At 40.7% G+C, this 24,372-nt stretch overlaps 1 protein-coding gene and 1 pseudogene across 20 annotated transcripts in view; one reads left to right on the top strand and one right to left on the bottom strand.

The window, feature by feature from the left end:
• Nucleotides 1-24,372, bottom strand: part of KIF1B (kinesin family member 1B) — a 182,554-nt gene that overhangs the window by 92,494 nt on the left and 65,688 nt on the right. For 6 of the 19 annotated variants that reach the window (XM_032300335.1, XM_032300355.1, XM_032300337.1 and 3 more), the window contains exons 9-17: nucleotides 24,018-24,083; nucleotides 23,309-23,326; nucleotides 20,529-20,604; nucleotides 18,844-18,922; nucleotides 17,099-17,241; nucleotides 16,100-16,141; nucleotides 12,583-12,794; nucleotides 2,385-2,464; nucleotides 162-237 (exon numbers count right to left, since the gene is read on the bottom strand). In XM_032300335.1, coding sequence (XP_032156226.1) covers nucleotides 162-237; nucleotides 2,385-2,464; nucleotides 12,583-12,794; nucleotides 16,100-16,141; nucleotides 17,099-17,241; nucleotides 18,844-18,922; nucleotides 20,529-20,604; nucleotides 23,309-23,326; nucleotides 24,018-24,083 — 792 coding nt within the window. The remainder of the gene's footprint in view (nucleotides 1-161; nucleotides 238-2,384; nucleotides 2,465-12,582; nucleotides 12,795-16,099; nucleotides 16,142-17,098; nucleotides 17,242-18,843; nucleotides 18,923-20,528; nucleotides 20,605-23,308; nucleotides 23,327-24,017; nucleotides 24,084-24,372) is intronic. The other 13 variants (XM_032300354.1, XM_032300344.1, XM_032300347.1 and 10 more) reach the window with 5 other exon arrangements.
• LOC116566274 lies at nucleotides 7,595-8,279 on the top strand (annotated as a pseudogene). Its single transcript, XR_004275823.1, has one exon. The product of XR_004275823.1 is annotated as a 60S ribosomal protein L19 pseudogene (transcript).

Here is a 24,372-nt window from a genome sequence, read left to right as displayed (position 1 = left end):
ACCATACTCTAAGATGAAATCAGAAATATCTGAAATTAAGCCAAGTATCAAGATCATAAAAGGGGGAAGAGGGTAAGTCCTGAAAGATATGAAGTGCCCCAGTAACAAAGACAAACAAAAAGTGTCTCTGTCTGATTAGGTTTCATAACATTGTTTCCTACCTTTTTAGGTGAGAAAACCCCTAGTGTTCCTCCATCTTCCCGAATGGCAACTCCCATCTCAGCCAACAAAGCCTCTCTAGGAAAAAAACAGGTATATCAGAATACCAACACCAAAATGTCAATTAAATCAGTCTAATAAGGATTGGGAAATAAAGCCTGCAAACCAAAAACAACTGGCCATATTTAAAGTCAATAATGCAAACATAAAATAATGTGCTTATCTCATCATTAATGAGAAGTTATTTCTAAAAGCAACATCACATTCAAAATAAATTAAATCTTGCTTTGTTAATTATATTCACTCAAATAAGAACTTTGTCTCAACCAACTTTGGAGACAGCCAATAATTCATAAGTAATATGTATATTAATATAAAAAAAAAAAAGGAAGTGACTATTCCTTAAGTTATAAATTCAACCTGAAGAAACACTTCTTCAAAATCTAAGAAGCAATCAGAAAGTAATTTTGATATGTGGAGTATAGTCTACTAATGTGATTTTCTCAAATGTTATGTTCCCTCGCCCACCTGTTTCAATAATTTAGCTTAAAATTGCTGTAATAAGTAAAAAAATTCTGTTTGTTACGTTTACTATATCACTACATTATTAGTAACTTCTGCCTCATCTTCATGAACAAGAAAAACAGAAACTGGCTTTTTCAAATGTAGTCTAATCTAATAGCAAAAGAAGGTGGGTTATGCTCACCTTCAGGATAGAGTGGTGATAGACGTTAGGACAGAATAGGGATTTTTAAAGTTTGCAGCCAGATTGGGCGTGGTGGCTCATGCCCGTAAGCCCAGCACTTTGGGATGCTGAGGCAGGTGGATCACTTGAGGTCAGGTGCTCGAGACCAGCTTGGCCAACATAGTGAAACCCCATCTCTACTAAGAATACAAAAATTAGCTGGGTGTGGTGGCAGGTGCCAGTAATACTCAGGAGGCTGGGGAGGAGAATCACTTGAGCCTGGGTGGTGGAGGTTGCAGTGAGCCAAGACTGTGCCCTTGCATTCTAGCCCGGGCAACAGAGTGAGACTCCATCTCAACAACAACAAAAAAGTTTTCAACCCAAACTCCTTCACCTCTTTACCAAAGAAATTCTCAAGAAGGCACCTTTGAAAGACAATAATCAGAACAGCTATTTGGATGTCAGCCTTTATCAAAAGAAGCCGACTCTATCCCTCAATATGCTCCTATTTCCTTTTATTATTATTTTTAAGACAGGGTCTTACTCTGTCAACCAGGTTAAAGTGCAGAGGTGAGTTCACAGCTCACTACAGCCTTGACTTTCAGGGCTGAAGCAATCCTCCTGCCTCAGCCTCCCAAGCAGCTAGGACTACAGGCATAAGCCACCACACCCAGCTTATTTTTTAACATTTTTGTTTTTTGTTTTTTTGAGATGGAGTTTCACTCTGTCACCCAGGCTGGAGTAGTACAGAGCCATGATCTCGGCTCACTGTAACCTCTGCTTCCCGGGTCCAAGCAATTCTCCTGCCTCAGCCTCATGAGTAGCTGGGATTACAGGCGCCCACCATCATGTTGAGTTACTTTTTTTTTTTTCGAAACAGTCTTGTTCTGTTGCCCACGCTTGAGAGCAGTGACACAATCTCAGCTCACTGCAATCTCCGCCTCCCGAGTTTAAGTGATTCTCTAGCCTCAGCCTCCTGAGTAGCTAAGATTACAGGTGCCGGCCACCACGCTCAACTAAGTTTTGTATTTTTAGTAGAGATAGGGTTTTCACCAGTGTTGGCCAGGCTGGTCTTGAACTCCTGGCCTCAGATGATCCGCCCACCTTGGTCTCCCAAAGTGCTGGGATTACAGCACCTGGTCTAATTTTCTGAATATTTTGTAGAGACAGGGTCCCACTATATTGCCCAGGCTGGTCTTGAACTCTTGGCTTCAAGCATTCCTCCCACCTTGACCTCTCAAAGTGCTTGGATTACAGGTGTGAGCCACTATGTCTGGCCAGTATGTTCCATTTTTTATGGATCCCTAGCAACATATAATAACTATTAAACACGTGACTCCCTGGAGTCATATGACATATTACAAGCATAAATTCAACTGGCCATAAATCCCTGACCATATTTTTTTGTTTTGTTTTGTTTTGTGTTTTAGAAGGGCAGATTCTTTGATTTTAATTTCTATTTTACCTTTTCTTACTATAAAGTAATCCACATTCCCTAGAAAACTTAGAAACATTTCCAGATTTTAACCCCCCTCCTGACCTCTCCATTCTGATGGCCTCTGTTTTACGAAGCTTCTCTTCCCAGGTTTCATTCAACTCAGCAATGATTTTCTCTGATTCCTAAGGAAGGAAGTACACAGTTAAAAGGGCAAAGAGTCTTATAATTTAACATAACATGCTAGAAAAGCAAGAAGCAAATTATGCCCTTTGAGGGCAGAATTAAATGTGATGAGATTTTTATTAGTATGTAAGACAAGAATCATAAAGATAGGCCTAAAACTAAATCAACCCCAAACATATAAATCCTGAAGTCTTAATAAAAACACCTTAGGCCGGGCGTGGTGGCTCACGCCTGTAATCCCAGCACTTTGGGAGGCCGAGGCGGGTGGATCACGAGGTCAAGAGATCGAGACCATCCTGGTCAACATGGTGAAACCCCGTCTCTACTAAAACTACAAAAAATGAGCTGGGCATGGTGGCGTGTGCCTGTAATCCCAGCTACTCAGGAGGCTGAGGCAGGAGAATTGCCTGAACCCAGGAGGCGGAGGTTGCGGTGAACCGAGATCGCGCCGCTGCACTCCAGCCTAGGTAACAAGAGCGAAACTCTGTCTCAAAAAAATAAAAATAAAAATAAAAACACCTTAATAGGCCGGGCGTGGTGGCTCATGCCTGTAATCCCAACACTTTGGGAGGCCGAAGTGGGCAGATCACGAGGTCAGGAGTTTGAGACCAGCCTGGCCAACATAGTGAAAACCCCACTCTACTAAAACTACCAAAAAAATTAGCCAGCCGTGGTGGCGGGCTCCTGTAGTCCTAGCTACTTGGGAAGCTGCAGCAGAAGAATTGCTTGAACCAGGAGGCAGAGGTTGCAGTGAGCCAAGATCACGCCACTACACTCCAGCCTGGATGACAGAGCAAGACTCTGTCTCAAAAAAACCCAAACAAACACCTTAATAGTGAGTCTGTCTGTATGTATGTGTGTGTTAGAGAAGGAAGGATAATATTAACATTCCAAAATACAAGATACTTTTTCTTTTCTTTTTTGAGATAGAGTTTCGCTCTTGTTACCCAGGCTGGAGTGCAATGGCGTGATCTCAGCTCACCACAACCTCTGCCTCCTGGGTTCAGGCAATTCTCCTGCCTCAACCTCCTGAGTAGCTGGGATTACAGGTACGCGCCACCATGCCCAGCTAATGTTTTGTATTTTTAGTAGAGACGGGGTTTCACCATGTTAACCAGGATGGTCTCGATCTCTTGACCTCGTGATCCACCCACCTCGGCCTCCCAAAGTGCTGGGATTACAGGCTTGAGCCACCGCGCCTGGCTGCAAGATACTTTTTCTAACAATCACTTCTATAAAAGAATAAAGTCCCCAAAGGTATTTACTGCTTTTGTTTCACTACAATTTTGCCGTAACACGATAACCTGCTGAACACAACCCAACAGTAAAAACAGAAAGGTTTATTATAAATCTCATCTGAAGGCACAGAGCCACTGAAGTGACAATTTACCAATCACTTGCTGATTGTTTACACTTACATAAGTATAAGAACCTAAAGCATACGGGGCTTAAAACCTAGATGATGGGTTGATAGGTGCATCAAACCACCATGGCACATATATGCCTATGTAACCTGTACATTCTGCACATAAAGTAAAATTTAAAAAGTAATAAGAAATAAATAAAATAAGAACCAAAACATGTTTCCTGGTCTCAAAGAGGTTAGTATATACTGAGGAGAGAGACAAGTAGCTGAAGATTTATTCATTCAATAATTATATATAACCCCATTACATATCAAGCCTTGTTCAAGGTACCTATGGATATGGCAGAGAACAAAATCTCTTACTTCATAAGATTTACATCATAGTAAGGAGACTAATTTATTTTATTTTATATTTTATTTGAGACGGAGTCTCATTCTGTTGCCCAGGCTGGAGTGCAGTGGCGCGATCTTGGCTCACTGCAACTTCCACCTCCCAGGTTCACGCAATTCTCCTGCTCAGACTCCTGAGTAGCGGGGACTGCAGGTGCGCACCACTACGACCCGCAAGTTTTTGTCTTTTTAGTAAAGACGGGGCTTCACCATTATTGATTAGGCTGGCCTTGAACTCCTGATTTCTTTTTTTTTTTTTTGAGACGGAGTTTCACTCATGTTACCCAGGCTGGAGTGCAATGGCACGATCTCGGCTCACCGCAACCTCCGCCCCCTGGGTTCAGGCAATTCTCCTGCCTCAGCCTCCTTAGTAGCTGGGATTACAGGCACGCATCACCATGCCCAGCTAATTTTTTGTATTTTTAGTAGAGACGGGGTTTCACCATGTTGACCAGGATGGTCTCGATCTCTTGACCTCGTGATCCACCCGCCTCAGCCTCCCAAAGTGCTGGGATTACAGGCTTGAGCCACCGCGCCCGGCAAACTCCTGATTTCATAGGCGTGAGCCACCGTGCCCAGCCATGATAATCCATTTTAATCAGTAAGTATACAGTATGTCAGATAGTGGCAAGTGCTCTGGAGAAAACTAAAGCGACAAAGGGAAAGAACGGACAGGGAAGGGTAGTTCAGGAAGCAATTTGAAATGAGGTTGTCAGGACAGGCCTCACTGACTCAGTGACACGTGAACAGACCAAAGAAGAGCAGAAGCTGCCATATGAACATGTGGAGTAGGAAAATACCTGGAGTTTTCTAGGAATAATTGTGTTGCTAGAGTAGTGTCTGAGGATTGAATACGGCTACAATAGGAGATAAGAGAACAGTGTACTGGCTGGGTGTGGTAGCTCATGCCTGTAATCCCAGCACTTTGGGAGGCTGAGGGGGTTGGATTACAGGGTCAGGAGTTCAAGGCCAACCTGGCCAATATGGTGAAACCCTGTTTCTACTAAAAATACACAAAATTAGCCAGCCGTGATGGCAGGCACCTGTAGTCCTAGCTACTCAGGAGGCTGAGGCAGAAGAATCACTTGAACCTGGGAGGCGGAGGTTGCAGTGAGCCGCGATTGCACCACTGCACTCCAGCCTAGGTAACAGAGCAAGACTCTGTCTCAAAAAAAAAAAAAAAAAAAAAAAAAAAGGGAACAGTGTACCAAGAGCTAGAATTAGAGTATTCATAGGTCTCTATAACATGGGTGAATCAAGGTGAGTGAGGCCCAGACAGAGAAATGAAGGACAAGTAGGAATTAACTAGTCAAAGAATGGAAGGAAAAGGAGTACCAAAAACGGGGATAAGCACATGCAAAAGCAGGTGAAAATGCTAGTCATAGAGACGAAGTTAGAAAGTCAGATGATGATAATGAAATGACTGTAATGATGCTAGTAGTGATTAACAAGGAAAATGCTATAGTTCATCAAAGAGTTCAATGTATGACTCATATAGCAGGTCACTAAAGAAGCCTCTTGGATCTCAAAATATCTACACAGAAAGGAACTGTGAGTAATACAATAAACCCTAAGTTGTCTGGCGTTTGACTTTCTGGATCTCTTGGACTTTCAGAATATTATATGACTGGATATCATCTCAAAATAAAAAACATACCAAAGGCAAGGGAACTCATTAAAAAGGCAAGAGTAAAGACTCAAGGTAGCAGCTGCAAAAGCAAAGTAGTATATGAGTTTGGTGAAACAAATAGGACCGCATGATTTAAAATTTAAAAAAAAATAAGAAAAGAAAGATGAAGAACAACAACAACTAGCAAAGTTAGGCAAAGAACAAAACAGATAAAAGAAGGAAACTGGGCATCAGTAAGGTTTACAACAAGGCAGCCATGTAGGAGGCAGTTTTTCAGAAAAGAGTTACAAAGTGGGAGAAGATAGAACAAGTCTGCAGTTGGGGGTGGGAGGGTGACAAAAACCACTTAAAATGGCTCTCATTAGCTTTCAGAACACACACAGGCTGAAAGGCTAACACAGCTACCTGAATGGCATCTCTACACGGTCCTCAGTAGAAATGATTACCATGCAGTGCATGTGCCGCTCCACAAGTGGAGAACAAGTGTCATGCTAGAGGGCCAGCAAGCAAGACAAATTCACACAATTCCGCAAGGAGTGAAAAGGCCAAGGACCAAGTTTTTAATAGTTTATCTATAAAGCACCACAAACGTTACTGAACAACCACTAAGAGTGGTGCTAAATGCTTCCGCATAAGTGAGCTATGACTGCACCACTACACTCCAGCCTGAGGGAGAGTGAGCCCCTCTTTAAAAAAAAAATGCTTTTACATACGACTGTTTTTTTCCTTGCTGATGATATAACCTACATAAGTTTAAGGCCTATCAAATAAAGGTAGCTGGGTAGAAATCTATACAATGTTCTCGAAGTGAAAACCTTCAACAAACAGGACAATGGGATGCATCCAATCTAACCAAAGCATCCTGACTAGTACTTATTATGGTGTGGCCCACAAATCACTGTTTGTTATGGAATACAAACTGACATATGGGATATTTTTAAAATATCCCCTCCTAGTTGACTACTTTCAGAAAAAGATTATTTCAGAGCAGAGGATTATCTGGCCATATGAAAGCTATCCTATTTTGGGGCAACTGTAAAACTCACTCTAAGAAAGCAAAATTACTGTCTAGGAATCCTCTTAGTATTTTGCAGCCAACTCTAATATGACTTATCTAATTTCCTTACCACCTGAAGGGTAAATCAGAACATGATGTCTTTGTAGAAAAAAAATGTAATGAGTAAGGTACAACTTTTATTTTTATTGCAGTTTCCAGCTGTAATTTTTAGGTTGCTAGAAAGCTATTTTTAAAAACTTTGAGGAAAACTTTCAGAAAATAACTGTAAGTCACATTAGCACAATGTCAGGGCTGAAAAAGGCCTGTGAAATCATTTATTCTGGAACCATTCTAAAGATAAAACTGGACCAGAGACAGGAGTTCAAGACCAGCTGGCTAACATGGCAAAACCCGTTTCTACTAAAAATACAAAAATGATCCAGGTTCACTGGCACGTGCCTGTAGTCCCAGCTACTTGGGAGGCTGAGGCAGGAGAATCACTTGAACCTGGGAGGCGGAGGTTGCCAAGATGGTGCCACTGCATTCCAGCCTGGGTGACAGGGCAAGACTCCATCTCAAAAGAATAAAGCAGACCAGAGAAGCTAAGTGAGGCCACACCACTCACTGAGCCAGGTCTAGAGCTATTTGCTGACTCACTGTTCTTTCTTCGAGTAAAGCAGGATCAAAGGCTTTCAAGTAAATATTATATGAAACAGCTCACCCTAAATTAAGAATAAGAGGAGCTTTCCTTTCGCTGCTGCGGCCGCAGCCATGAGTATGCTCAGGCTTCAGAAGAGGCTCGCCTCTAGTGTCCTCCGCTGTGGCAAGAAGAAGGTCTGGTTGGACCCGAATGAGACCAATGAAATTGCCAATGCTAACTCGCGTCAGCAGATCCGTAAGCTAATCAAAGATGGGCTGATCATCCGCAAGCCTGTGACGGTCCATTCACGGGCTCGCTGCCGGAAAAACACCTTGGCCCGCCGGAAGGGCAGGCACATGGGCATAGGTAAGCGTAAGGGTACAGCCAATGCCCGAATGCCAGAGAAGGTCACGTGGATGAGGAGAATGAGGATTCTGCGCCGGCTGCTCAGAAGATACCGGGAATCTAAGAAAATTGATCGCCACATGTATCACAGCCTGTACCTGAAGGTGAAGGGGAATGTGTTCAAAAACAAGCGGATTCTCATGGAACACATCCACAAGCTGAAGGCAGACAAGGCCCGCAAGAAGCCCGCAGGTCTAAGACCAAGGAAGCACGAAAGCGCCGTGAAGAGCGTCTCCAGGCCAAAAAGGAGGATATCATCAAGACTTTGTCCAAGGAGGAAGAGACCAAGAAATAAAAGCTCCCCCTTTGTCTGTACATACTGGCCTCTGTGATTACATAGATCAGCCATTAAAATAAAACCAGCCTTTATCTGCTAAAAAAAAAAATAAAAATAAATAAGAATAAGAGGATAGTCTGTTCCAGCCTGAGTAACAAACTTAGTATAAATAAAATAGGGAAGCCAAATGCAAGACAGCATTCAGTCTCAGGAGCATCAACTCATTCTGCTGGCAGGCAGGCATGCTGGTGTCCAGGGCTTCCCATATTCCACTCTAGGAGCCTCATGTAAGATAAACTTGAAATGTGGGTTCATGGTTCAGAAACGAGGGTTTGAGGAGATAAACCTTTAATCCTCCTCCCTCTCTTGGAAAAAAAATTCCAAAAAACAGAGGGACACCAGGAACTCTTCTTTAGCTCTTAAGAATGCTGGGCTCAGGTGTCATTCACTCTAGTCTCACATCATGTTTGTCTGCATCTCTAGCTATTTGTACAGCACTGGTTAATAAACTATGTTCATACAGCTAAACAATTTAATCTCTTCTTGATGACTCAGGTAAGATAGCAGAGAAATCACCAGGACAAGCCAGAAATATTTCTGTGAAAAACACTTACTACACAGAACATTTGTTGAAGCCATTGAATTGCCAAGGTTTTACTGTACTGAACACAGCATGCTTCTTAAGTGGGTTCCAAGTGTGGCCCTTGGGCTGCTTAGCACAACATCTGCCCTTGCCTGCTTCTGTAATGGATATTTGTGGGTATTTATAGGCTAAGCCTAAGCAATGGCACTCACAGTACCGACTGTGATGCCGAACTAATCAACACCAGAGCTGTGGCTACAGCTGCATGTTTAAAACCTTATTAGACAGGAAGACTGGGTACGGTGGCTCATCCTGTAATCCCAGCACTTTGGGAGGCTGAGGGGGGTGGATCACCTGTGGTCAGGAGTTCAAGATCAGCCTGGCCAACATGGCAAAACCCAGTCTCTATTAAAAGTACAAAAAGTAGCCAGGTGTAGTGGTACACGGCTGTAATCCCAGCTACCTGGGAGGCTGATGCAGAAGAATCACTTGAACCCAAGTGTCGGAGGTTGCAGTGAGTGGAGATCCCGCCGCTACACTGCACTCCAGCCTGGGTGACAGAACAAGACTCTGATTCAAAAGAAAAAAAAAAAAAGGTATTTACAATGGTGTGACATAAGTACCTAACATATGGAAAAAGGCTACTCAGTGAACAAAGCCACGGCAGCATCATCGTGTATGAAAAAAGTATCCAATCAACTGACCTTTTTTAAAAGTCAAAAAGAAACAAAGGGAAATAAAATGTTAGGAAATGATTTAATCTCCTCTGTTGCTGTTTTTCATTATAATATTTTTCTCCTGCAGCACCATGCCTTAGGAACCCAGTTCCTAGATATTCTCAAGCATTTCTATTGTATAACCATTGCCCCTGGTGCTGTGAATGAAAGATGCTATCTGCCTGCAGCATTAAAATGCAGGTCGGCCCAAAAGGAATTCTCACCATTCACAAAATAAGAGCAGAACTAAGGCGCTTATGCTTCAGTGAACTACAACACTGCATTGAAAACTCAAGACAATATAAAACCCTAAGAAAGCTGTTTTCTTTCTAGAAGGAAAATATAAGAGTTAGTTTATTTTGGTGTAAGGAAAAATTAAAACAGAAATTTGTTTTCTGATTGAAGTAATATAGTTTTGTTTTGTTTTGCTTTAGTGGGGCATAGGAAAGTTGAAGGAACAGTTCCCTGAATAATGACAGTCTCATTCCCTAGAAATGATCTGGAAGACACTGGATAACCTGATTCTTAAAGAGTCTGGTTAATGTCTTGACTCCTAACATGTGACATTATTTTCAATTGGTCCCACTTGGCAGTTAGGTAGAAACGTCTCCTTTACATCAAGAAGAATGTCCTTGATTTCTCCTTTAGAGCAAGATAAATGTCAAGGGAAGGGTAATCTCATACGTATGCACTAAGGCTTTAATAAACAAATAGATTTAAAATCCCGAAAGAAAAAGAACATTTTATATTAAAGACTTAGTGAGTGGGAGTTTTACTTCTCATTCCCATGGAGCTCCCTATTTCTCACTCTGGCCCTGAAAAGAGCCCAGCAAAGCAACATGGTCACTGACACATACTGTGAGAAAATGTGTGAATGGAGCCTTACCACTCCTCTTCATTAAGGTCTTTAGTAAAATTTCAAAGTCAGTTTTACCAACAGTAAAAATTACCCTGCAGCCTGCAACATTTAATGGAAAGATTTCTTACTCCCTCTCCCTTTGCCAGGTATTACAGAACTTCACTCACTTTCCACTTACATGTTCTGAAGGAAGAAACAAGAATATTATTTTTGTTTCTTTTTTCTTTTTCTTTTTTTTTTTTTTTTTTTTTTTGAGATGGAGTCTCACTCTGGCTGGAATGCAGTGGTGTCATCTTGGCTCACTGTAACCTCTGCCTCATGGGTTTTCAAGCAATTCTCCTACTTTAACCTCCTGAGTGGCTGGGACTAGGTGCATGCCACCAGGCTTGGCTAATTTTTTCATTTTTATTTATTTATTCTTTGAGACAGAGTCTCACTCTGCCACCCAGGCTGGAGTGCAATGGCACCTTCTCCACATCTTGCACCCTCCACCTCCCAGGTTCAAGCAGTTCTTGTGCCTCAGCCTCCAAGTAGCTGGGACTACAGGTGTGCGCCACCATGCCCTGCTAATTTTCGTATTTTTAGTAGAGATGGTGTTACACCATGTTAGCCAGGCTGATCTCGAACTCCTGAACTTAAGTGATCTTTCCGCCTCAGCCTCCCAAAGTGTGGGATTACAGGCATGAGCCACTGCACCTGGCTTAATTTTTGTATTTTTAGTAGAAACGGAGTTTCACTATGTTGGCCAGGCTGATCTCGTACTCTTGACCTCAGATGGTCCACCCACTTTGGCCTCCCAAAGTGCTCGGATTACAGGCGTGAGCTACCATACCCAACCTTATTTTTGTTTCTAAGGCATTTTTTCTTTTAGATAGTCTCACTCTGTCACTGAGGCTAGAGTGCAGCAGTGCAATCACAGCTCACTGCAGCCTTAAACTCCTGGACTAAAATGATCCCCCTGCCTCAGCCTCCCAAAGTACTGGTCTACAGGTGTGAGCCATCATGCCCGACCCACAATGTACTTTTGAAGTAAGTAAAATGTCAAGGGAAAAGGTAGGCTGACTAAAAAAGAAAAAGCAGACCCTCTTTCTTCATATAAAATATTTTTCAGCCTCACATAAAAATTAAAATGAATGCATCCGACATTTTCAGTTATCAAGCTTAATTCACTTTTACTGTCGAGTTTTTCAGCAAGCCTACCTCTTAAGTGTGTCAATGTGTCACTGTTCCCAATCATCCTTGCATGAGTGGCACTCAAGGGGAATACTGAGTGAATGTGAGGAGGACCGCTGGCTAGCAGCATGACTGCAACTTCCCAGACTCTTAAAAAGTGTTCCTTGTCCTCCCTTTGTCCCCTACCCTAGCACTCTTGAACACAATGGCAAAAAGGTATGGATCAAACTATCTTCCTGGAGGTGACAAGCGGGGGAAGAAAAAATATTTGCTTCAAAGCAGATGATGATGTCACATGTCACAGTCATCTGATGGGTAGTAGGGTTCCCACACAGCTTTCAGCATTGCAAGTGACAACTATCTGTGCACTGAATTAATTGAGGAGGAAGAGAAGCAGCTACAAGTTAAAAGGCTCTGCTGCTCTTGACTTTCATATTCATACAGAGATACAAGATTGAATCTGACAAAGCCAGCAACAGATTGCAAAAAACCTCCAACAGCAAAGCTGGGAGCCATAGGCCAGTAATCTACATCCATGCAGTACGATGGCCGTGTGACCCCATGAGTACCAGCATAGGAGATAACCTTTCTGCACAGTAATCATAAGGTATCAAGGTTTTCTGTGAATTTCTAGATGATATAATTTAATATGTATCTGAATAAACATGGAACAGCCACTCAAATGTTCAAACTTTATTAACAGAAGCATGGCTCTATACAGAATTCCATCTTCAAATGAAACCAAATGTTTCCAAATAAATTTCTAACAAAACAATTTTACTGTGACTTGATAAACCTCCCCAGAATTAATGTTCACATCTATTAATTGGTTACTCTGCATGGCCAGCCTATGTACTACCCATGTACCTCCTACCATCTCCCATCTCTGCCTGGCCATGTCAGACTCAAGCACTCTAGTGAAAAGAAATTAACTTACAAAGTAGAAAATTCAATTTTCAGGACACCTCTAAGAGTCAAGAGTTCTCCATATGCTGAGTCGAAATCTTAGTGATTTTTACTTCTAGTTCTTTGTGGAACTACTATATAGAATACCTTATATTCAGTCTGAACTATTACTTACCTTTAGACGTTCAATAGCTTCCTCTCCTCCAGGTGTAGACATGATCCTCTCTTGAATACTGGTCACAGACGTCAAGCCCACCTGACTACTGAGTGAGCAGGAAGATGGGGATGAAGTGAGGGACCCCATGGATGCTGTGGAAAAATGGCCAGGGCGTTGATTCTCAGAGGCTAGCAAGTACCTATGCTTATTGTTCTGAAAATCTTTCAGATCTGGGAGATAGAAGGCAGAAAAAGTAGAGAAAAGGGAAAGAAGCAGAGGAAGAAAAAAAGACAGGAAGGAATATCATTGTAAGAAAGGACAGCATTAAAGCGCCAAGACAAAGACACGCTATGATACAAACACAGGTTACAACTGTTCTAGATGGCAGTTCTAAAACATGTCTGTCTTGAATACTGGTATCCGAGACGCTCCGAATCATTTCTGCACTTACAAACAAAAAGATTTCAATGTAGATTAACACCGTATCTTGTAGGGGGATAAACTGAGCCTCAAAGGATACTGCTTTGGTACTCTCCCTAAAAAAGCCAAACTACCTTCCATTTAGTCTCTCTAGTGTTCCAAGTCTACAATGTCTTCAGATTTACACTTTTCCAGTAGTTTGTAACAGTAAGGGGAAAACAGTGATCATTTATTTATCAATAATAATCCATACTGGTCTGGCTCAGTGTTTTATGTAATTCAGCAAAAATTTCCAAGAAAATGTTACAGTTAAAAATGTGTGCATTTAGTAGTTTGCTTTGTATGGCAACATTTCTTTTTATTTATTTATTTATTTATTTATTTATTTATTTATTTATTTAAGAGATAGGGTCTCTCCATGTTGGCCAGGCTGGTCTCAAACTCCTGACCTCAGGTGATCCGCCCACCTCGGCCTCCCAAAGTACTGGGATTACAGGCGTGAGTCACCGCGCCCTACCTTGTATGGTATTTCAACATGCTAAAAGGATTTTTAAATATGTCTTAAATTTAAAAAGAGGTAATTGTAGAAGTGAGAGGAATTTTTTTGAGTCATGGTTAAAAATTCAGGACTTGCTATGAAAAAAAAACAAAAAACCTCAGGACTAACTGATTGTCTCAACAGGGAAGAACAATTAGCAGATTAATGAGTTTTAGTGTAGGTTCCATTCTTCTATCAGAGCAAGCAAAAAATAAGGCTGATTTTTTTTGCTAATTTAAGTAAGGCACTTAATTAGCCTAACAGTACAACCACGGGTCACTGGTAAGCCTGCTTCCTAGCATAAAAAGCAAGTTTTAGGAACATACTTCTATTTACTAAGTCTCTAACAGAACTGTTAATTTTGCTTTTAAACTCAGTATTGGTAAAAGAAAAAAAAATTAAGCCACAAACAACAAAATTCATTAATTTGCCATTTGTACTTTCTTTCATTAGTCATCCTTCGCAAAAAGACACTAAAAGTAAACCATAAGTATTGGTGCAATCCAACTTTAAAATTAGCTCATTTTTAAATTTGAGAAATTAAAATTCATATCAAAACTAAGTAAGTTTCCTTAAAGGAGATGAGTCAATATACACAGTTGGAAAAAATACTATTAATTCTCTCTGGGCCTACTCATCTCTACCATTAAATTAAAGCCAATTTTTTAACTCCCTGAAAGCCACTGGTTGCCTCGAGACAGTTTGAAAACCACCATCTGCAAATACAGAGCATAGGGAAACAAGCAAAACAGCATCTTTCAAAAGGGGAATGGGGATTAGAGCAAAAAATTAGGCACCAGGGGGAAAAGACCAGGGTGGACAGAGTTTAGGTCCAATGGTCACATGCAAGCCCTAAAAGGAATTAAGAGAAATGGGTCAAAATGGAAATTGAGTAGTCAGGGCTGCTTTCTCTTACCAATACAGAATTAAAACTTAGTCATGCATGGTCTTTCAGGAAACACTGCAGCTGCTAAGAGAGGTAGGCAACAAGCTGGCAGCAGCAACACCTTGAGCACAAAAGCAAAACCAAGAAGGCACCTTTTCCACACCAGTATCGCTGAGCTTTGGAAATCTCAGACAGAGCTGCTGCAGTCCAAGAGTCACTTCTGTATCAAGACATTATAGTGCCTTCAAGCCCTAACCTCATAACAACCAGGGCTATGTTTGGTTTCTCCTATGCATTTTCTCAATGTCTGCTAAGCCTCAATACAAGCCTTAACTGTAGAAATAACTCAGTATAAATCTAAAAATTAACCCCAAAATCAAAATTTTTTTCTTCTAAGATAACAATTTTTTGATGAATTACCTTAAAAGGGTAAGAAATAATTTCCTCACCAACTTATGATATATATGGAGAGAATAATGAGGTTCATGTGATCCTTTAAAAATGTTCTCAAGCACCCATTTTAGATACCTAAGTTATTTTAATTTGTGACTTATGAAAAGAGGAAAGGCTGGGTGTGGTGGCTCACATCTGTAATCCTGGCACTTTGGTAAGCCAAAGCAGGAGGACTATTTGAGGCCAGGAGTTCCAGGCCAGGAGTTCTACCTGGGAAACGGTGAGACTCCTCATCTCTACAAAGTAAAAATTAAAAAATAGGTCAGGTGTGGTGGCTCATGCCTGTAATCCCAGCACTTTGGGAGGCCGAGGTGGTCGGATCACGAGGTCAAGAGATTGAGACCATCCTGGCCAATGTGGTGAAACCCTGTCTCTACTAAAAAAAAATACAAAAATTAACTGGGTGTGGTCATGCATGCCTGTAGTCCCAGCTACTCAGAAGGCTGAGGCAGGAGAATTGCTTGAACCTAGGAGGTGGAGGTTGCAGTGAGCCAAGATAGTGCCACTGCACTCCAGCGAGACTCTGTCTCAAAAAAATAAAAATAAAAATAAAATAAAATAAAAAATTAGCCAGGTGTGGCAGCACACAACTATAGTCTCAGATACTGAGGAGGCTGGGCAAAAAGATCACTTGAGCCCAAGAGTTCCCGGCTGCAGTGAGCCATGATCATGCCATAACACTCCAGTGCAGGTGACAGAAACCATCTCAAAAAAAAAAAAAAAAAAAAATGTTTAACCATCCAAAGCACAAACACCCATGAGTGTTAGCCCAACATTTACAGAGCTCTTCAATCACAGGTATTTTTTGTTGACTGAAAATTATTGGTAAAATAAACATAATGAAATGTTTTCAGAGTCATTAACAGAAATAAGAGATAATATATTCAAGGTGCCCAGAATAGGGCCTGGCATATTATGAATAATCAGTAAGTATCAGTTGCTATCATCATCTATTATTTTGGATTTAATTTAATCACAATGGGAAAAACAGAAGAGCAGAAGAAGCAAGAGGCTCTTAAGCCTTTCAACTTCACTCAAGCCACAAACTAAAATTCAGCAAAGATTAGTTTGCTAAAGGAAGAAGGGCAAAAATAGGATCATTTCTGATTCTACATGATGCTCTGTCTGGGATTTCCCTGTAAGGATTGCTGGCATGCAAAGCTCATTTTAAGCCTGATCCAGCAGAGGCAGATTAGCAAGTCAGAGTACTGGAAATAACCAATATGTGAAATACACACATTTGCTTCCACTTCCAGAGTAATCATCGATCAATGGATCAACTGAAGGTAAGCAGGAGGGAAAATATGAGAAGGGTCAAAGTTCAGGTTCAGCAGTGACACAGAGAGCGAACAGAGCAGTTTTTGGCATTTGGGGAGATGAAAAAGTTAATACTCAGAATATGGTATCATTTTCACAAACGGTATTCATGTAAACTCAGGCTCTAATCAGTAAGAACTAAACTAGAATAGGCCTTGAAAATCTTATTAGAACTTCAAGGAATATAATACTAATTTTACACTCAAAAAAAAAAAAAAAAAAAAAAGCTTTACTAAACCAACCCATATTCTACCATATTCTATTCCTACATAAATAATCCATTTTACTCACTTAAGAGAACTTCTGAATAAACCACTGTACAGGCACATCACGGAGATTTTTAAAGATGAATTTTAATACAACATCATAAAACAATATTCTCTGGAAAGGTAGTTCTTGAACTTCATAGGAATTGAAGTTTTCCCCTTCATATGTTCATAGGCAGCAGGAGGCACTCCATCATTTTATAGGAGGAGGGGGCCATTCAAAGGTGAATCTTATCTGAAGGTAGGCCTCCATATGCATTTCTTATATTACTGCCACTATACTAATCCAAAGTAACCCACGAAACAAAACCAAAAATTTCAAATAACATTTCTATGAAGTGATTAATTGCTCAGTGACAGGTTTAACATTCCAAATAAACTTCACTGCTGATCTAAAAGAGAATTCTAACAAAAATACTAGTAACATATTCATGATTTTAAAACTAATTTCAGGAGTTCAAATGGATAGCCGGGTACACACTACATAAAGGAATCTAGAGATCATTTCCATTGGGCTTTTTAAGGAAAAAGAAAAACAAAAACATTTTCACTACCATTTAGCTTCATCATGTTCCTTAACTTGAAGTTTATTTTAAATGTAAGAGCCTTGAAGAAGAAAGGATTAGATTTTGTAATGATCCTTAATTCACTTACTATCAATAATATCTCCCAGGCCCTGAGCACGAAGAAGGTCCTTCAGCCGTGTCACCTCCTCCTTTAATTCACGAACTAGTTTGGCATTGGGGTCCTCATTGATAACAGCATTACATTTAATTTGTTTTGCACGATCTGCATATCTAGATCAAAAAAGTTCATTCTTGTCATTTCTCATATGTTCTACTTCTCATAAGTAACATACTATTATTTCTAAATCAAATATCCTGAGTATTTACATTTTTTGAGTCTTGATAAGAATACATTTGTATAAAGCTTTATGGTACCTATTAAAGATGAACAAAAAGGTTCAGATGAATTTAAGTGATCTGTCCAGGATCACAATGAAAATAAATAACAGCAAGAGGACTTAAACTCAATTTATGAGACTATATAGTGTTCATTCCATTATATCAAGTACCTTTCCTGGAAGAAAGGCAAAGAGTTCCAGACTAAAATAGTGAAACCTATTCATATGTAAAAAATAGGCCTCACGAGGTAGCTCACACCTGTAATCCCAGCACTTTAGGAGGCCAAGTGGGGAGGATCACTTGAAGCCAGGAATTTGAAACCAGCCTGAGTAACGTAACAGGACCCCCCACCTCTACAAGAAATTTTTAAAAATTAGCCAGGTCTAGTGGCATGAGTCTGTAGTTTTAGCTACTTGGGAGGCTGAAGTAGAAGGATCACATGAGTCCAGGTGTCTGAGGCTGCAGTGAGCTATAATCTCGCCACTGCACTCTAGCTTGGGCCACACACCAAAACTCCATCTCGAAAACCAAAACAAACAAACAAACAAAAACTTGCCATGAACATTCTGTTAATTGTTTTTTTTTTCTTTTTTTTAAGAGACAGAGTCTCACTATGTTGCCTCGGCTGGCTTCAAACTCCTATGCTCAAGTGATTCTCCTGCCTCAGCTTTCCAAGTAGCTGGGACTATAGGTGTACACCACTGCACCTGGCTATGTTGGTTATTTTTAACACTGCCACATACTCCTATAATTTTATTACTTATTATGACTTCAGCATTTCTTTTTTTTTTTTTCTTTCATTTTATTTGAGACGGAATCTCACTCTGTCTCCAGGCTGGAGTGCAGTGGTACAATCTTGGCCCATTGCAACCTCTGCCTCCTGGGCTCAAGTGATTCTCCTGCCTCAGCCTCCCGAGTAGCTGGGATTACAGGCACACAGCACCACGACTGGCTAATTTTTGTATTTTTAGTAGAGACAGGGTTTCACCATGTTGGCTAGGCTGGTCTCAAACTCCTGACCTCAAGTGATCCACCAACCTTGGCCTCCCAAAGTGCTGGGATTACAGGACTGAGCTATCGCGCCCAGCCGACTTCAGCATTTCTATGACAAACACCACAAGAAGGGAGGCCATTTCTTTTTACAGAAATGAATATTATAAGAAAATGTCACTATTATCTAAGAAGTTACCCAAAAATCCCACTTGAGCAATTTAAAAATCTTTCCTATGAAAAAGTTCCTGCCTTATCTAGATATTCATGGGGGATTAAAAAATAAGTAAAAAGTTCGTACCTTTCCCAATGAAACTGAAAACCATAGAGGTAAATTCTATTATAATGCAAATCACTTTTACCCTAAGTTTTCCCTGTTATGAGAGTAAAGGATCATTATTTACATAAATAACTACCCAGACCGCATAAGAACATCCACGGTATCACAAAATGACTTCTGATGGCAACGTGGTGTATGTTGCTACTGAGATAAAAAGAAAGTACCTCAGAGTGCTCAAAGTCTCATCGTAGTTGATATCTGCAGGGCTCAGAGCAGCAACCATTGCAGTACGAGAATTGCCACCTAAAAAGATTAATCATGAGTATCTCAAATCACATTCATTTTAAAAGAAAAATTTTACTGAATATGTCAAATCTCATGGTACAATCTCAGATCCTAAGATTTAACGTAATGTCAAATCCCTCCATCCTCTCTCTCTCTCCACCCCCTCCCTTTCTTTCTTTTTTTCTTTCTTTCTTTCTAGGCGTCCACCACCACACCCTGCTAATTTTTGTATTCTCAGTAGAGATGGGGTTTTGCCATGTTGGCCAGGTTGTTCTTGAACTCTTGACCTCAGATGATCTGCCCACCTCAGCCTCTGAAAGGGCTGGAATTACAGGGGTGAGCCACCACACCTGGCCTAATGTCAAATTTCTTAAATGTCCTCATGCCAGACGCTTATATTCAAATTTTGATGTCTGAATCTACTGAGTCTAGTTCCTTCCTCCCACTCTGTCTTACACCCACTCCATATCTCAGCTATTACACCAAAACTGCCCTTAGCAATTTGAAAGTCACTAGCAATGGGGATAACCCCAGCAATCCATTTTCAGCCTCTTCTACCAGCAACATTTCACACAGCTGACCACCACTACCTCCTCGTTAAGTAGGAGAACTGTGGCCAGGCGCGGTGGTTCATGCCTGTAATCCCAGCACTTTGGGGGTCGAGGTGGGTGGTGGATCACCTGAGGTCAGGAGTTCAAGACCAGCCTGGCCAACATGGCGAAACTCTGTCTCTATTAAAAGTACAAAAAAAGTTAGGCCGGGCGCGGTGGCTCAAGCCTGTAATCCCAGCACTTTGGGAGGCCGAGGTGGGTGGATCACAAGGTCAAGAGATCAAGACCATCCTGGTCAACATGGTGAAACCCCGTCTCTACTAAAACTACAAAAAATTAGCTGGGCATGGTGGCGCGTGCCTGTAGTCCCAGCTACTCAGGAGGCTGAGGCAGGAGAATTGCCTGAACCCAGGAGGCGGAGGTTGCGGTGAGCCGAGATCGCGCCATTGCACTCCAGCCTGGGTAACAAGAGCGAAACTCCGTCTCAAAAAAAAAAAAAAAAAAAAAAAAAAAGTACAAAAAAAGTTAGCCAGGCATGGTGGTGTGCCTGTAATCCCAGCTACTTGGGAGACTGAGGCAGGAGAATTGCTTGAACCCAGGAGACAGAGGTTGCAGTGAGCCGAGATCGTACCACTACACTCCAGCCTGGGCAACAGAGCAAGCCTCCATCTCAAAAAAAAGTAGAAGTCAATGAAGTGATTTGAAGGTCTGCAAACAGCAGCAATGAAGAGAAATAAGGGTTTGCAATGTCTGATTTTGTGCACCTCAGAGGAGCATGGAGTTTTGAAATAACTTTGAAGACTGAGCCGTCATTTGAAGTGGGTATGGGGAGTTGGGAAGACAACTACTGCACAGTTCATGCCCTGAAGTAAATGAGATATGGGAGTATACTCTGGTTTAAAAGCAGGGAATCCAACCAACAGAAATGAGGAGTAAAAACAAAAGCAGGCAAGGAACACTGAAGTGGTAACATGAATATCTAGAGATTATTTGTCTCCAACACACATGACAATTAACCACAAAAAAGAATCAAAGTTAAAAAGATAACTACTTTTCACTAGTGGTCAACATACCTAGATTTTCTCGAAGGAGCCAAGTAAGTACAGAATCCCTGTAGGGAATAAAATCCGTTTTCTTCTTCTTTTTACTCTATTAAAGAGAAAGGAATGGTCTTAGCATTGTTTGTTAGAGAAAAAAATTCCCAAGAAGGCACAATCAGTCTAAAATTCCCAAGTAAATCAAATTAAAGTACAACTCCATCACTGTGGAAGTTTATCCTTCACAGTTTCAATTCTTCACAATACCAAAAACTCATGTAATAAGGTAATGTTTCCATTTTACATTTTATTTTGAAAAATGTGTAACTTACACAACAGTTGAGAGAACAGTATAATGAGCTACCATACCCAACACACAGCTTCAACCATTATCAATACTCTGCCGATCATCTTTCACTTATCCCCCAAACACTTTTCTGCAACTTTGTATTTTCCTGAGCCATTTTGAAGTCAGTTGCAGACCTCATCTCCATTTATCCCTAAACACTTCAGCACATAAGAACATTCTCTTACACAGAAAACAATGACCAAATTCAAAAAATTTAACATCCACACAATACTATTGCCTAATATCCTGTCCATATGGTTTTCTTTTTCTTACCGTGAAGGTACCATTATCATACCTTACCAAAATAAACAATAATTCCCTAACATCATCTAATACCCAGTCCTCCATTTTTATTTTTGCAGAGGGGCAAATATGAATCCTGTACATTCCAGGTTGAATGAGTAGATCAAATCATCTAGTTAGTGAATTTAGTTGGCCAATCATAATGTCATTGGGTGGGTTGTTGCAAATCTGCTAACTCTTGTAAAATAATACTTGTTTGGTCTCTTTGAAAGGAAATTATGCCAAAAATAATCCAATTACTGAAGCAAAGACTAAAAGTAAAAAGGTCTAAGAAAGTGATATGATTTGCAAATTTAGAAATCTATAAAAGTTTCAAGACGAATGTTCTATTAAGTCTACTTATACAGCTTTCTTCATGATCCTTCTTATAACCACCACAGGATAAAGCAAAAAGCACCAACAAAAAGGCAGTGCTAAAATGAAAAAAAAATTATATTCTCTAAAAGTAAAAATTAATGCAAATGCTTTACAGGTAACAGCTATTCAAGTATCTGCTGGCTGACTACCATGTTGTGACACTTTAAGAAGCTGCCAAGGGCCGGGCGCAGTGGCTCAAGCCTGTAATCCCAGCACTTTGGGAGGCAGAGGCGGGTGGATCACGAGGTCAAGAAATCGAGACCATCCTGGTCAACATGGTGAAACCCCGTCTCTACTACAAATACAAAAATTCAGCTGGGCATGGTGGCGTGTGCCTGTAATCCCAGCTACTCAGGAGGCTGAGGCAGGAGAACTGCCTGAACCCAGGAGGCGGAGGTTGCGGTGAGCCGAGATCGCGCCATTGCACTCCAGCCTGGGTAACAAGAGCGAAACTCCGTCTCAAAAAAAAAAAAAAAAAAAAAAAAAAAAGAAGCTGCCAAGGGGAGGCTGGGTGCAGTGGCTCTCACCTGTAATCCCAACACTTTGAGAGACTGAGGCGGGCAGATCACTGAGGTGAGGAGTTCGAGACCAGCCCAGCCAACATGATGAAACCCCGTCTCTACTAAAATTACAAAAAATTAGCTGGGGGTGGTGGCAGACACCTGTAATCTCAGCTACTTCGGTGGCTGAGGCAGGAGAATCACTTGAACCCGGGCAGTAGAGATTGCGGTGATCTGAGATTGTGCCACTGTACCCCAGCCTGGGCAACAGCATGAGACTCAGTCTCCAATAAAAAAAAAAAAAAAAAAAGGAGAAGCTACTAAGGGGGAAACCAGGGCTTCAAATCACCAGTTTTATAATCCAGTCCCGCAGTCTTGGTATAATCCAATGTTAAACTAAGGATGATCCTACTACTTGCACAAGCACATTTTCTATTCAGAAAAAGTGTACTAAGTGGCTGGCCTCTGTTTCTTTATTTTTTTGAGGAGGAAAGGGAGTAGGCAAGAAACATTTTAATTCCATTTCTTATCAAATATATCCACATCATCTCATCCCACCCATAGACACACAATCCACCAATCAGAAACTCATTTCCAATAGCAGGTTCAATTATAGATTGCATAGACCTCAAGGGAGAATTACGCCTTTCAGTCATTCAGATTAGTGGAACAGACTTTCATTCCACTATGTAATCCTCGAGGCCTAATATCTCAGTTTAAAACCCCTGAGTAGGCTGGATGCGGTGGCTCACGCATGTAGTCCTGCACACCTGTAGCCCCAGCTACTTGGGAGGCTGAGGCAGGAGAATCGCTTGAACCTGGGAGGCAGAGGATGCAGTGAGCTGAGATTACACCACTGTACTCCAGCCTGGGCGACAGAGTAAGACTCTGAGTAGCTGGGACACTCTGGTCACGTGCCACCACGCCCAGCTAATTTTTGTATTTTTAGTAGAGACGGGGTTTCACCATGTTGACCAGGCTGTTCTCAAACTTTGACCTCAAATTATCCACGTGCCTCGGCCTCCCAAAGTGCTGGGATTACAGGCATGAGCACCATGCCCCGCCTTGTTTCTTTATTCTTAATTCCTTCTCTAAAGCAGATCATGTTCTATAAATTAATTTTGGTGTGAAATCTCATGATTTGTGGTCACCCTAAACAGCCACTCTAAATTTCAGAGCCAGAAAACAAATGATGAAAAGATTTTTGAAAGCTCCATTCCTACTTATGCTTCCATACGTCCTGATGAGGATTTAAAACATAAAAGTCAATTCTACGGCTAGTTTATCTCTACCAATCCCCACCATACCTTGCTAGTGCAGTTATCCTACAGGTGAAAGCATTTAAAAGAGAAAACAAGAACACAGGATAAGCCTCCAAGTAGAAATTATAATTTGTTTAAATTTTATATCAGAGGTTATGATTTCTCCAAGGCAAGCAAGAAAGCATTTCATTCTTCTTAGCAATTAAAATGAGGTATTAAACTAAACTAGAACACACAGTGACTAATTTAAGTAATGTAGATAATTAAGCCCCTAATTAAAAAATGTTTTAGCTTTAGTGTTCTATTGTTAAGGAATAGGAAAGAATAAAACTACTGGAAAATAAATACGACTGGCCCTCAAATCAACTGCATTCACTAAGCCAAACTGTTCAAAATACTCCAAAAGATACTGCATCCTACTCAGAAAAGAATGCATAGGAAAAGAAGAGACAATAAATATGCTTGATTTTTGTGAGACATAAAATAAGACTCAAAAAATGAGTCAAACATTAAGTAAATGTTGGCTCTAGTTTTTATAGATCTATATTTACTTTTGTTCTCCTTAATCTCTTTTACTTTCAGTACAAAGTCAAACTGTGTTATACCTAGTATCTTATCTGAAAAGCTCCAAAGGAGAAAGGCAAGATCACATAAAGGGCCACAGAAGGACAGCCTTCACAGACAATAATAAAATATCACAAAGTATATTTGCTGAAGAGACACAACTCCCTTTATAATGAAGTATAAAACTTACCACCTCGGCCAAGGCTGAAATAACTTTGCCCAAAGTTGTAAGAGACTTATTAATATTTGCTCCTTCCTAAAATAAATACCAAAAATGAAAGAATTATGATGAAGAATTTCTACTACTGCCATATAATACAGAACATAAAACATAAAATATGATTTGCCATATGCTAGCATCTCTTTATTACTACAAGTTCTAAAAACGACCTTTAGTCCTCAATCTGTCCTTTTCTCCACTTGATAATAACATGCTGAGACCACAAGCCTAACTCACAGTCCTAAAGTATCTTCACGATGTTTATGCTCCAAAAGCTTACAGATGTGTGTAGCCTTCTTCCCTCAACTCGACATGAAATTTCTGT

This window comes from Sapajus apella, unplaced genomic scaffold (assembly GCF_009761245.1).
Source record: "Sapajus apella isolate SASKATOON/1434 unplaced genomic scaffold, GSC_monkey_1.0 scaffold43, whole genome shotgun sequence".
Lineage (NCBI taxonomy): Eukaryota > Metazoa > Chordata > Mammalia > Primates > Cebidae > Sapajus > Sapajus apella.
Note: the sequence above shows the minus strand (reverse complement) of the source record. Positions and strands in the feature narration are given on the sequence as shown.